At 38.2% G+C, this 14,310-nt stretch overlaps 1 protein-coding gene across 3 annotated transcripts in view; it reads right to left on the bottom strand.

Annotated features, from left to right (window-relative positions):
* ETV1 (ETS variant transcription factor 1) overlaps positions 1-8,282 on the bottom strand; it is a 93,211-nt gene extending 84,929 nt beyond the window's left edge. The window contains exons 1-5 of one of the 3 annotated variants that reach the window (XM_079931643.1): positions 8,125-8,282; positions 7,830-8,026; positions 7,562-7,720; positions 6,663-6,750; positions 5,246-5,293 (exon numbers count right to left, since the gene is read on the bottom strand). In XM_079931643.1, the coding sequence (XP_079787769.1) occupies positions 5,246-5,293; positions 6,663-6,750; positions 7,562-7,606 (181 nt within the window). In that variant the 5' untranslated portion in view covers positions 7,607-7,720; positions 7,830-8,026; positions 8,125-8,282. The remainder of the gene's footprint in view (positions 1-5,245; positions 5,294-6,662; positions 6,751-7,561; positions 7,721-7,829; positions 8,027-8,124) is intronic. The other 2 variants (XM_079931642.1, XM_079931644.1) reach the window with 2 other exon arrangements.
* Between the last annotated feature and the right edge of the window lie 6,028 nt (positions 8,283-14,310).

Genomic DNA, 14,310 nt, shown 5'->3' with positions numbered 1-14,310 from the left:
CAAATCCATTAAGGTACACGTTTAAATAAATGACAAAGTTAAATCCATATATATATTTACATATGTTTAACCCATCCTGCTTTATACGGTAATTTGTCACAGAAACTTAAATGTATAAAACTAAGAAGGAAAAAAGAAAAGAGGTAAAGATAGACGGATGGATGGATGGATGGATGGATGGATGGGTGGATGGAAGGAAGGAAGGAAAGAAGGAAGGGGGAAAAAAAGCCAAACCATTAAAGAAATACCTTATTTTCTTGCTTATTATTCAAATGCTCTTTTTATCTTAAGATTATAATAGTTTATTGCTGAACTTAGTAGCATTTCACTCTCACAGGGTTAAGAAACAAGTTTCTCTAAAGAAATTTAAATTTTCTTTTAAACAAAAGTAAAACAACAAGAAAATCAACCTTCACACAGTCATATTTTGTTTAATCCTAAAATGAAGCTTCAGGCCATGGAAGAAAATAATCATGAGGCCGCTAAGCCTGGTTTTATACCACATCGCTTTTAACATTAAAATGATTGTACCAATGTATAAACATTAATTAATGCAGAAATATAAATACATTGAAACAGATGAAAAAAGGGGGGGCATTTTCCCCATGACAAAAACATCTTTAATATTGATAAAGGCATTCTTTCTGTATGCTCTAAAAGAAAGAAAACAGTAAGTTTTAGTTGTCTTTAGTCTCAAATCAACTTCAATTTCCTAACTAACCTATAGAGAGACTTGAAAACTTAAGCGTAGCTCAGAGCTGTTGTTATTATCCATATATTTTCTCTAATGCTACTGAGGTCTGACTTCTATTATTATTATCATTATTATTATTTTAATTACAATGTTGTGCACAGGTCAAAGGAAATAAAGTTATATTATGAAATTCAAGAAATTATACATTTCCTGTAACTGAATTAGAAAAGTTCAGCAATATTTCATTAACATGTATTAGGACCCTCTGGAAAACCGATATCTAGGCTACATCAAATCCGAATTCTATTTTTAACACATTTTTCTATTTTGCAAATAGACCCTAGATGAAAATGCATTTATATACTTCCAATAAATGTTGAGAAACAGAATACATCTACTCTACCTGCTACCCTTTAATGAAGTCCAAACAAGAAGTCTTTGTTTCATAGTTTAGAGTATTTCCTGGTACAAGAAAAAGATGGAGAGTAGCTCCCCCCTCCCCCCATACAATGACTCTTGCTCAACTCTAAGAAATAGTATGGACTTCTGTAATTTAATGCCTAACTCTCAATTCCTTTTTTATTTAAACCACACAAAATAATGTAGTTTTTAAAGCTTTTTCTCCTTACTGCCTCACATTTAAAAAAAAACCGTGAGTCCATACCCAATTTATGTTCCGTTTCAAAAAGAAACAGTCTAGTTTTTAAAAAATAAAAATGAGTACATTATGACTACTGTGTATTATGGGTGGCATTATGTATATTGAGTAACAAGAACACATATTATTTGATGAAATTCATAATAAATGATTTTGATTATAAATTTAGTATCAGCCACTAAAGTGAACTGAGGAGATAGAATGACATCTCTACTTTTCAGCAAACCTGACTATTAATAGAAGGTCACATAAAACAAAAGGAAAAAAGCTTATCGGCATGAGGGCATGAGGTAATAATAATCTTTAGTGTAGAAAGGTTATTCTTGGAGGCACAACTTTGACTAAAGTGTCCTGGCAGCATGAAACTTGACTTACCACACAACTGAAAAACATTCTACCCTGATGGCAGCGAATCACTATCGACAATTTTCCTTAATATTACTGATGAAAAGAAACCTCAAGGACATCTAGACCAACATCAAAAATAACACTCAAAAGTTGCTATGTTTTTATATTAGATACATATGAAATGTATTATTTTTCTTTAAGTTGTGTTAAAGGTAAACTTTAACAAGCAACTTTAAAAGAACGTGATCCTCTTTTAACTCGATTTTACATCCTTCTACTTCTGTCCCCCCCACACAAAAGGTTCCATTTTAACTATGAATTTCTAGGATGCCCTTCCTTAAAGCACCACTTAAAAAAACAGGACGTTACCAGGATGTTGATAGAATTGATATTTGAACTCATTATTTCATGGGATCAAATAATTGGAATTGCCTTTCTGTCAGTGGCAATCGAATTCAAAAGTCAAAGAATCAATAAATAAAGAATTGTACACAGTAAAATGACAATATAAACTGGCTATGGCAAAATTTAAAATAAGCACATTCTTCACTTTTTTAACTGCTACTCTGGTCACTGAAAACATTACCTTTTCAATTTTCTTCAGAATAAGATGTGATTATTTTAAATTGTGGTGTACATGTTAAAAAAACCTTAAAATTGCAGTTAGTACTTCAAAACTGATACTAATATAAAGTTATAGTCTTCAAAAACATATTTTTGATCCCTGTTTAGAAATTTGGGGGAAGAATGGAAGCATATTTTTTGGAGAGGACTTTAGTGAATTGAAAATACTGGTTCCAACCCCACCCTCAAATAAGTCCTACCTTATCTATCCAAATTTTTCCTTGGACATAAAACACATTTCATAATCCATAATAATTTACCTCTGACCAATCCATGTTACACTTCGGGTCTACCTTATAAAAATTTTTACAGGAAAAAAATAAATTAAACCTGAAACAATATTATTTCCCAAGTATTTAGGGACTTTGATAATTTTTTAAAAATTCATATGACACATTACAAGTACCTTGACTCTCCTGCCTAGTAACATTTTTAGACCTGTTTAACTTCCCAGTGGGATTCTTATGGGAGAAACTTGGTGAATTGCCAATGGTCTTTTTAAAAAGGGTCAAGATGACTTAAAATTCCATGGTCCCTTTCTTGGCGATAAAGAATTATGAAAAGAAATATGTGAACCGTTTATAGTCTGCCAGTTTGGCAATGTTTTAATTTCTGGATGACCAGAAGAACATAAATGAACAGATCTAGCTACAAATAAACTAGTATAATTTTGAGATCTCTTCTTAGCTAATATTGTTCAAGATGTGGGATAAGTTAACATGCTAATGCAAATAACATAATTATATAAAATTGCTAAAAATAAATGTGCAGCCCATTAACAGATAATTTTAAAAACCCACCTCTCTTCTTACTCTTAGATTTTTAAAAATAAAGTTAATGTTATGCTTATATCATGACAGGATACATTAACGTAAAGTATTCTGAACAAATGTTTAAATTATCCTCAAATGCAATCTTACTCATGGTTTGTAAATAGGAGCCCACCTGGGTATTCAATAAAACACTCCGAGGATTAATTCCTGAACTTATTTAAGCTTATAAATTGTTTTCTAAGTAAAAGTCCATGTTCTTTCAAATACATCAATCATTTTCTAGGTTTATTTTATATAAAGCTAAAGCTTCAGATCTGATTTACAGGTAAGTTAATTATCATGGGTAAGAATATTCAGTGTAGAGTTTTAAAATAAACTTGGATAAATTACCAAATCACTTATCTGAGGGACAAAGAAACAAAACAAGTCAAAAGTAAAACACTGCACTGAAACTGATTATAAAATGGTAAGAGTCTGTCACAGATTCCACATTTTTAAATTCCAGGAACAGAGTTGCTGTGCACATTCAAAATCTGCCAGCAAGTGCACTGACTTGGAATCAATGAGACTTAAACATCTTAAGAACCAACAAACCTTCCAGAACAATTAAAATAGATATCTGAAGGTATTCTGGATAAGCGAATAAATTCCCTCATAAACATAGTGTTCTCACAACATTTAACTTAGCAAAACTAACAGATAAAATTCATGCAAGAGCCTCTGTGCAGATTTTTCTTGAGAAAGTTACATTTGAATATATGGCTTATGTTGCAATAATAAGTAATCTATTGCAATAAGTTTCATTTACAGTGACAAGCAAAATGACCTTTAAATGTAACTAAAACTTTCATTAATACTTACCTTTCATTAACATACAAATACAATCACCCTTGCAAAGGGATACTGGAAAAGCTATTTAACTTAAAAGCTTTATAAAGATTGCAGAAGCCCTTTGGAAGAACTAGAATATCAGCAAAACAAAGAAACTTATTTTACATGCTAACAGCAACTTGATCAACTGCAAGCAAGACCACTAGAAAAAACACAGCAGTCTGCCTCAAAGTAGCAACAGCATTGCTTGGGTTCCTTTTAAAGAGACCCTCTCTCTTCTTTGAACCATCTTAAAAATCTGTTCCAAAAACTGCATGTTTCCCATGTAATGCAAAGACAGAAATAACACAACTATACTCAATACCTAACTATCTATAATTTTCTCTTTGTATTTCCCACAAAACACATCGTAGGATAAAATTATTATTTCACATTTAGTGTACCAAATCCAAAAGAAAAATTTCAAATTATAGACGCCAACAAAAGTCCCTCAACATTAGACATTTCTCAAGTTGTATAAAGCTGTACTGAAGCAATATCTCCTCGTTCCTATAAAATAAAGTTTCACAAAAAAAGATACAATAGACTGCAACACAAAATTTTATCAAAAATAAAAGTAATGCCTTTAAATATCTCCTTGCTATATTAAATAAATCCTAATAAAAGTGTTATAATAGCAAAGATCAATTTCAACAAACATCACATCATAGTAACAAACAGAAAACATTTTTAAAATCCTCCAATCCCCCCAAGATTTATTTTAAAGCCATGGATTTCCTTAGCATTGGATACACACCTAACGTTCTGTGTTGTGAACAAGGTGGAAAGAAGACACTTGCACTTAAATCTTGAAGCATCCCGTCCTGATGAACCCAGAGAAACTAATTTCTGCCATCAGAAAAGTCCTCCGCCAGAACACCAAATAATGATATGCGCTGCTCTAAAGGAAACAGCAAGCCGAGTTCTGGCTCTAGGAGGTCTCTCGAGGTACAATAATATAAACCTGATCAATTGCAATTAAAATCTGAACAGAGGCTTAGAACTTGAAGTCTTGGTGCATTAGTTCTTGCCAAAAGCAGATGTGATTGTGAGCTGGAAGCAATTTCTCCTGGTAATTTGTGATGACACTGGGTAGTGCAGTCCCAGATTCCCCGAAGACAAACTCATCAGAGGCTCTAATGTATGCATGACACATGAGGTGGCTCTTTTAGAGCTCAATTAATTGGGCTGAACATTAAGACAGCAAGTTCAGGACTTTTTTTCCCTCCCCTTCTAGAGTTGCTTTTCCCCTCCTTTGAAAGCAATTTTTTGCCTTACCTTCTGCAAGCCATGTTTCCTGTAATTGACTTAGATCTTGAAAGAGTTCTAAAAAACAAGTCAAAGACATAAACAAAAGATTTGCAAACCTTTAGCCTACATTAAATGGAAATGTTTGTCATGAAATTAGTACTATAGATCAATTTAATTTGGGGAGGGGAGTCAATATAAAAAGAAATCAGGATTTGTAACTTAATTATATCAATAATCCTGCCCATTTTGATGTCTATTAAGCAATACTTCTCAATATCTTTTTTTTCCCCTTTTTAACAGTTAGCTTAATAAATAAGCTTAGGGACCTCAAACAACACGCATACACTAGAACTCAAAAAGGCTGAGGTAAAGGCATGTCTATCCACAGAAACCTTTCTTAAATATATTCAACTCTTGCTAAAACAGTAGTAGGGGAAAAATCAGAACGACTGAAAAACGTTTTATTTCTATCTTCCGAATCTTATATAAAACATGTAACAGTACATTGTATAATTCTCAAAGTACTATATGTTTTGAAGTTCAACGCCTCAAAACTAAAAGGGACAACTTTTAAATACAAGATTTTGGAAGAAAATTTCTACAGGAATAGGTTTACAAAAGTCAGAGAGATAATTCTCTGGTACCTGATTATTATCAAGTCCAAAACTGTGTATTCTGTCATAGTGGGGAGGGAGAGGCACGTGTAACTTATTTATACTTATATGAAGATTTGAGGATGTTTCAGAATCCAATATACCTAATCTAAATGGCAAACTGAACTTTGGTAATTAAATCTAAGTATGGTAAGTTTATTATGAATGCCTGCATAGGGCTGGAATAATTTATAATATATTGACCTCCTACCAACAGTTCATAAAAAGAATCTGTGACCCAATTTCCCAAATAGGTATTATAATTACTAATTAGGCCTTGATTATGATTCATTGAACATTTTAAGGCCTCACCATGTGGTCATCAAAATCATCAATGAAAAGTTTGATAACAGTATATGGTTTTAGTGTAAGGGGATGGGAAATCAAACAATCACTTACATTGCTCAACTTCTAACACAGGAGAAAAGAGAAATTAAGCAGTGTGCACAGCTGCCTGATTTGTCCCACTGTGTTGGATATTTCAAAATTGTTACCTTAGTGTATGGGATTACTTGTATGCCATATGGACAAAGGTATTTAAACACAAAAGAATGATTAAAAGAAGGTTGTCACTGTTTTTATTTCCTTCTTGCATTAGTTTGTGACAGAGCCATAAAATATCTCTCAACGCAAACTGTCACATCATGTTAATTGCTCCAAATAAAAGTCTTGGTTAAATGCAGTAATTTGAAAGTGTATTATTCTTAAGGTAAGACTGAAGTGCTTCTCTTCTTTATGAGGGTGGGAAGTATAGGTAAAGAGGGGGGATTCAGCCCAAAATCAAACCTCACCTTCTGAATCATGAGCCAGATCTCTGTTAATGAATTTTCTTTTCCTGACATTTGTTGGTTTCTCGTTACAATTTCTCCCACGCTGATTCTACAAAGGGAAAGATAAAATCCTTTAAAAGAATGTAAACCTCACATGGCACACACACATAGAAACACACATGCATACAAAAGTCTACTGGATCTCCTCCCTAAATAGAAAAATAAAAGTCCATCGTATCAATTCCAATAATCATTTTCTGTGTTCATTTGACAGTGAAAGCTTATGCTGAGAACTCAACAGCCAGGGAGAGTTGCTCCCCTGTGCCGATGGTAATACACTATTTATCAGTCATATATTCATGGTATCTCAACATCAAAACAACATTAAGCAATTACACTTAAAGTCGTTTTAGGCTGGATCAATGCTAGATTAAAACACAGTGAATTTTATTCTCCCTGAAACACCCCTAAAAAAAGAACAAAAACAGAGTGGTGAAATGAAAAATGTAAGAGAGACAATGAAAAAAAAAAGAAAAAAATAAACACCCCATATAAACAAAAAGTGTCAGCATTTGTCTCAACTTCATTCTTTTCAATGTGGCAGACAAACCCAGCCAAAAACTTTGAGAGCAGCAGCTGCTGCTGCCCCCCATCTCCTCTTCCACTCATCTTGAGCACTTTAATCAGAAAAAGGAGTCTTAAAAACAAAACTATGCCTTATCCAAATCACTGAAAGGTAAGCTCATTTTGAAGATTGGGCTTCTAGAAGCAGAGTCGCCCTACAGTGGCAACAAAGCAGATAAAGTATCTGCAATCCCAGCCCCCTTGCCCCCTCCCTCCTCATTCTCTCCCTCCTCCCCACCCCACCCCCTCCGTCGGAGTCAAGTTTATAAACAGCAACTTTCGAACTGATCACTCACATTGGTGACCATGTAAGGCACTTGCTGGTCATAAAATCCATCCATTCTGCTGCTCTTCGCAAATCTCAGCTCAGTATTTTATATTTTGAGCATTTAGCTGGAGATTTCCTCGGGATCTGGACTTCTATCAACCTAGAGGGGAACAAGATGGCTTTTAGGCTACAAAAAAAAAAAAAAAATCATGAATGAAGCTCTTGAATTTGCATAGCTAATTACCCTCCGACAGTCCCATTCACAAAAATAACCCTCCCTACACCGCCTCCTTCACCTGGATCCAAAGAGAGACAAGAGAGTTCACAATTTACATATTTTCGGCAGTAGCAAAAATCCGAACCAGAGGCGATGTATTTATTTACACTCTCGATGTTTCCCTGCGCGGTCGGTGTACCCCGGGCAGCTCTGATTCGCAAACGTGTGCAAAACTAGCAATGGCGATCAACGAGACTTGCTTTGCACCTAACGGGACTAAAGAGACGGAGACACCTCTTTCATAAGGATAGTTTTTGCAACCCACAACCATGCAATTATCTGGAGAGACATAAAAAGTTGTTGGAAAGACCCACCTGAAGGCCACGCTAGGCGAACGGCTGCAAAAAATTCCCTCCAATTTTAATAAAAACATTAATTATTGCCCAGCACTTCCCCCTTGGAAGCCGAAAGCGCCTCTGACAGAGCTCAATTCGGTGGTTTTTCCTCTACTTCTCCTCCAGGGGCCTCCAATCCAAACTGATGGATCGCTGCCTCCCATTGGCTCCGCGTCTCTTTCACAAGATCGGATTTCGGGCTGTCAATCAGGAGGCTTGCTGCCCCTGCTCGTGAATCTCCCGCGCCCCTCTGCCCATACCCGTGCTCCGCCGGCTGGCGCGGTGACCACAGCCTGGAAACGCCACAGAGCAAATCGACTGCCGTCCTAACCCGCTGCTTATTGTTAAGGCGCCCGGGGACACCGAAGCCATGTGTTTCGAGTCGCCAGTTCCCCTTACTGGTGTGTTTGGTCCACTAATTGGGCTGATTTCCTAAAGCACATTCGTTCGGGTCAGATATATACTCTGAAGTGCGATCCACCAAGACCGTGCCTCCTTAGTCTCCCACCACCCCTCCCTCAAGATCTCCAGCCCCTCTACTTTGAACCTGATAAGGAGCCCACCTCACACTATAGCCTCGTTCCCACTAAGTTTTTGGCCCAGGTTCTCTTCCCATTTTTCAACACCCACCATAACCATTATGGCGCATCAACAACATTATTTTTTTAACGTCATCCTCAAGTAAATCTTTCATGGGACAGTAAAATCTATGGGGAAAGCACCTGGGAGAAGCAGAGGAATTGCTTCAGGAGTGGTTGCGTTGGAAGGGAGAAGTACAGAGCGATCTAGGTGAGGTAAAGGATTAAAATAAAATTTGTCCCACGTGTGCACTGGGACAAGGTGTTTCCAGTCCCTGGTGGAGGTGGGGAGGAGCAGGGATAGGTTAGGGGTGGCTCGGATATCCTAGGGACCCGCACGTTTCCTGAGCTTTTGTTATGTATACACGGAGGCGGAGGGTATCACTTACTGTACTTGACGCTTTCACTTCCTCTCCAGCTTTTAAACAGCCAGAGCCGGGAGTTGGGGGAGAGAGGCGAGGGGGGTCGGGTTTCAAGGACAATGACTAGGACGTTAAAAAGTGAGGGCTGCAATTCTGAAACCACTTGCCCTGACCCTCCTACGGGGCTTAGAGCTGTAAAGAGTCACTTCAGAAGCCTCGGCCCAACCGGGGATGAGAGGCCTCGGGGATGGGACCAGGGACTCAATGGTGTTGAAATTCATTTGTGATCCTGGTGGCGACCAGAGCTAGAGACCAAAGGATGTTTCCGGCAGCTGTTCAGCCCTTTGAGAAACGTGCTGCAGTTCTTAATTTCTAATTGAAAGTTTCCTTCCTTAAATGGAACGTTATGGAGCCGTATTAAACCGGAGTGTGAGCGCACAAGGCTCAATTCCGGACCCATGGAGGTCATGGGTCAAAAATTTTTTTAATATTAAAAAAAAAAACTTATTACTGGGGAAACACCCAGTAACTGTGGACAGCAAGGACACACACCGTGCGTTCCCTGAAAGTAGTAAATCGGAGTTAGCCCGTCCTAAGGCGCGCACCTACAAGCATTTTGAGCGGGAACTGCACATTTACCCGAGCCGGGGAGGGGTTCGGGCGCAGCCGGGCCTCGAGGCTGGCATCGTGAGGCTCCAGGGTACTTTCTGAGGGTGCAGTCAGGCGGCAAGTGTGTCCCGCCGCCCAACACTCCCGGGATAACCCAGCCCCCGTAACCTGACCAACAGTTTCCAAAGACCTTCTCTGCGGCTGGAGCCTGACGGGTAACGATGGTAACCGGGAGGGGGCGGAGCTTCAGACTCAGCCCCCGCGAGGTTCTCTCGGTAGCCAATAATTTACCGTCTGTTCCCAGCCCATTGTTGTTTATTGCTGACCCCGCAGCGCTCCGCTAGGAGATTGGCCGCTTTAGGAAAAGAGGCGGAGCCTCTCCCGCCCTGCAGCCACCTTTCGGCTCCATTCACAAAATTCCGGCCTTTCTTGGTCACGTGGTTGGGGGCGTGACGGGGTAGGGGAAATGACACAACAAAGGCCCAAGTTTTCCAAACCACAAAACTTTTCTGCCTCGCTACCCCTTCTCTGTTCCGTCAGCGAACAAATACTAGAATATGAGGAAAAGGAGGCTTGGGTCTGGGAGCAACAAAGAGGGGGGAAAAAATAAGTCCGAAATTAAAGGAAGACTCACAGGGAGATAATTACGGGGTACATACACTGCATATGAGAAAAGCTGCGAAAAAGGAAAGGAAGAGAATAAAGGAGTGGGGAGAAAGCCTTAAGGACAAGCTAGGAACTTAGGCTTGCTGTTTCAAGTTGCTTTTAGACTGTCAAAGAGTAAATGGATTTCAGTTTTCTCACAACACTCTAATTTTCATTCCCACCTTAGATTTATCCCATAGTTTGTTAACTTTTTAAAGCTTCTTTTAGGCACACTGCAGGTTTTCACTGGCTGACAGTTTTAGTTTCCATTTGTCAAGACTTCACTCTTTCACCGGCCCCCCAAAGCACTACCCCTACTTCCCACCTACGCTGGACTGACCAAGAGAAGCTGAGCCTTAATCCTCGGATTTGACTACGTATTGCAGGGGCTCCATATTTTCCCTTTGTATTCTTTAAACGAACTCAGCTTTTCTAACTATTTGATCTTAACAGTAACTGAATATGATAATATGTGAATAAGCAGACAAGCCAGTCTCACTACAGCTCAGTTTTGTTGAAACAGCACACAGTTTTGAGATTGTTTCCCTCTATCAAGTGGACTATCGGACCACGCTCCCTCCTCCCTCCCACTTTCTCTTCTGCCCTTTCTCTTTCTGTCCTTTTTGTGCCGTGATACTTAGTGAGACGCTAGCTTTTAGTTTGGCTTCTGTTTATCTTCTCTGCTTGGCGCTGGGAAAAACCAGTAGACCTAGTGGCTGAAGGCATTGGAAGGGCTAAAAATTCGTTTTTCAGAAATTGTTACCATTGTGGAAAATGTCTACAGAGGCAGCTGTTGTATCCACAGAGAGGAACCTCAAAAGTTGCACAAAGTTTCCACTACTTTTGAAAGTGAGTCTTTAAAAATCAGCTTAGTAAACGCCAGTCCTCCTTGAATGGAAAATTTCATTTTGGCAGGATTTCAGGCATAGAATGGCAGAGCAGAGGCCAAGAGGCTTTGACATTTATTTACTTGTATTTTGAAATTCCATTTGGGTTTTGAAATTAGAGCTCTTGAGAGAAAGCCCACCTCCCCCCCTCCGCCCCCCATAAAAATCCATTTCTGAGTTTGGAAAGTTTTTAACTTGCATAGAAAGCTATTTAAATCTTTATAGTTCCTTTGCTGTTATTTAATAAAATAAAATTCATTAGGGGCTTTTCTGCAGTTAACTTATTATAGCATTATACTGAAAATGCCTGATGTTAAAGCACATTTCTAAAAGCAGCAGAAACAAACTAAAATGGTACTACTGATAGTTTGAAATGGTTAATATGATTAAAATTAAATGAAATTTGTTCAAATTGGGTTGATTATTAAGTAAAATAGTAACCTGTATAATTTTTTGAATTCTTTGTAAGCAAACTGTTAATGGCCTAGTTTGCACAGAGCTACATCAAATAGATAAGGAAAAGACAGACCATTAAATAGACAAGTGGGCATAGGAATGAACAGGTGAATATAATTTTAAAGGAAAACTTAGAAACCTGCCAGAATAGTGAAAGATAATGAGTGGCTATAGTGGGCTCCCTGTGGGAAGAGAAGCAGGGATTTGAGAGGAGGGTAGACCCTAGGAAGAAGGTAAGGGTATCAAGAAAGTTGCCACTGTGTACAAGGTGTTAGCTCCCACTCTAACCCTGCCATTCTCAGCAGGGGAATATCTCCAATATTCCCTTGTAGAGGAAATGTGTTTTTAAAAATTGTTAACTGCACTGGAAGTCAGGACGTTATTCATTAAAAAAATTAAAAACATCTTTATCCCATCAAATTGGAAAAAAATTCTAATGTCCAGGGATGTTAGTGTTGGGATAAGGGCACTCACATGTATTGCTGGTGGGAATGTGACTTTCTGCAACCTTTATAAAGCAAGTATCTACTAGACCCTAAAATGTCTAAAGTAAGTATGAAGTCAGTATCTACTAGACCCTAAAATGTACAGTATCTATTAGACCTTAGTTAGACCCAATAATCCTGATTTGGGAAATCTGTTCTATAAAAATAAAAGCAATGTGCATAAGGACATTTACTGAAGTATTATGTATAGAGGGGGAAATTTAGAAGCAACTTCCATACCCACCAATGAGGACATGGTTTTTAACATAGTATGATCATTTCATACTTTGGAATTCAATTATGGTGCTTATATAGCTGTTAAAAAGTATGCTGTGTTCTTGGTTCTCAAACTTGAGATTACTTAAGAAACTCCTTGTTAAAACTTCAGATTCCTGGATGGACCCACAGAGTTTCCGATTCAGTAGACCTGAACTTGGGCCCGGCAAGCACATCACATGAAAATTCTGTTGCAGAGGATTTTGTTGTAGTTGGCCTCTGAATCTTTCTGGGGAAACCCTGGGTTGGACCTCTACCAGAAATCCAAAGGGAGACCTGCAAGGTTTACTAGTTGGGACATGTTTTGCTTGACCCACATAATGTTGACATGCTTGGAAATTTCATCATCAACACGTAAAATTTCGATTTCCACTATTGCTTGACAAATCAGAGAATATGATAACACTGAGACTAAATTCCCAAATAGCAACCATCAGCTGGAGCTTGTGAAGCTCTTGTGAAGGAGCATGGGTTTCAGTTTTGCCATGGCCCACACTCTTCCCTAATCCCTGTTTTTCTTATTTATCTTATGTTATTTATGTTCCCCACCTGACCCCGTAAGCATTTGCATGTGTCAATCCCGGATTACACGTGGCATAGCATGTTAATAAAAGCAAGGGACAGAATATAGAGTATCATATATTCTGTTTTTGTTCAAAAGAAAAAATAGTGTGCGTAAAGGTGTCTGTATACACATATAGGAGACATATGTGTATATATACCTATACACCAGTGTTTGTCAACAATTTTTCATTACTGCCTCCCCAAAGAGGCTTTGTGGACATTTTTTATTTCTAATTGCCCCCCTCCCATTCAATTTTAATACTACAGATATACTATATATTTGTTTTTATCCTTAATCCTTTGGAAGGTCACAAATTAGTGTAATATCTAACATTTATCCCTCCAAGAACCAATTTTCAACACTTGGGGGCAATATCACCCCCACTGAGAATGTATAATATATACCTTTACTTTTCTCTTCCTATAGGTACTATATTTAGCTAAAAATATTGATTTTTATCATCCCAAAGAATACACATCCATCTCTTATTATTAGTTACAGGTACCTCTAGTAGGTCTGATTGGAGGTGTGAGGTAAAAGATAATCATAGGGGGCTTCCCTGGTGGCGCAGTGGTTAAGAATCTGCCTGCCAATGCAAGGGACATGGGTTCGAGCCCTGGCCTGGGAAGATCCCACATGCCGTGGAGCAACCAAGCCCGTGTGCCACAACTACTGAGCCTGTGCTCTAGAGCCCGCAAGCCACAACTACTGACCCCACGTGCCACAACTACTGAAGCCTGCATGCCTACAGCCCGTGCTCCGCAACAAGAGAAGCCCGCGCACCGCAATGAAGAGTAGCCGCCACTCACGGCAACTAGAGAAAGCCTGCACACAGAAACAAAGACCCAACACAGCCAAAAAAAAAAAAAAAAACCAAACAAAGAAATTTATAAAAAAAGATAATCATATTTTTCTTTTAGCACGTGGAATGGTTTGTTACAACATGCATGTATCAGTCATTGTTTAATCCATTTAAGGGGTGAACACATTAGTAATTTAGAGTTAATTTTGTAAGAACCATAGAAATTTTCATTTATAGAATAACAATATATCTAGATAGTCATGGATCTTAACTTCGAGTGATTTATAAATTTTAGAATAAATAATGAACAAGGAACAAAACAAATCTTTTACCTTTCTTTGGAAAGAGGACTACTTGCATTTGAAGGCATGGCATTGGTAACATTAAACAGTAAGACATCAGCGGAGTTCACCAATCTCTACCCTTGTAGTTGTTTCCTGGACCACTGTGAGAGATGCAGGTTTGGTGGAGGTGCTTTCCTCATGTAAAAGGGAAAAAAT

This window comes from Stenella coeruleoalba, assembly GCF_951394435.1.
Source record: "Stenella coeruleoalba genome assembly, chromosome: 9".
Taxonomy (NCBI): Eukaryota; Metazoa; Chordata; class Mammalia; order Artiodactyla; family Delphinidae; genus Stenella; species Stenella coeruleoalba.
The sequence above is the reverse complement of the archived record's forward strand: the minus strand, read 5'-3'. Positions and strand labels throughout refer to the sequence as shown.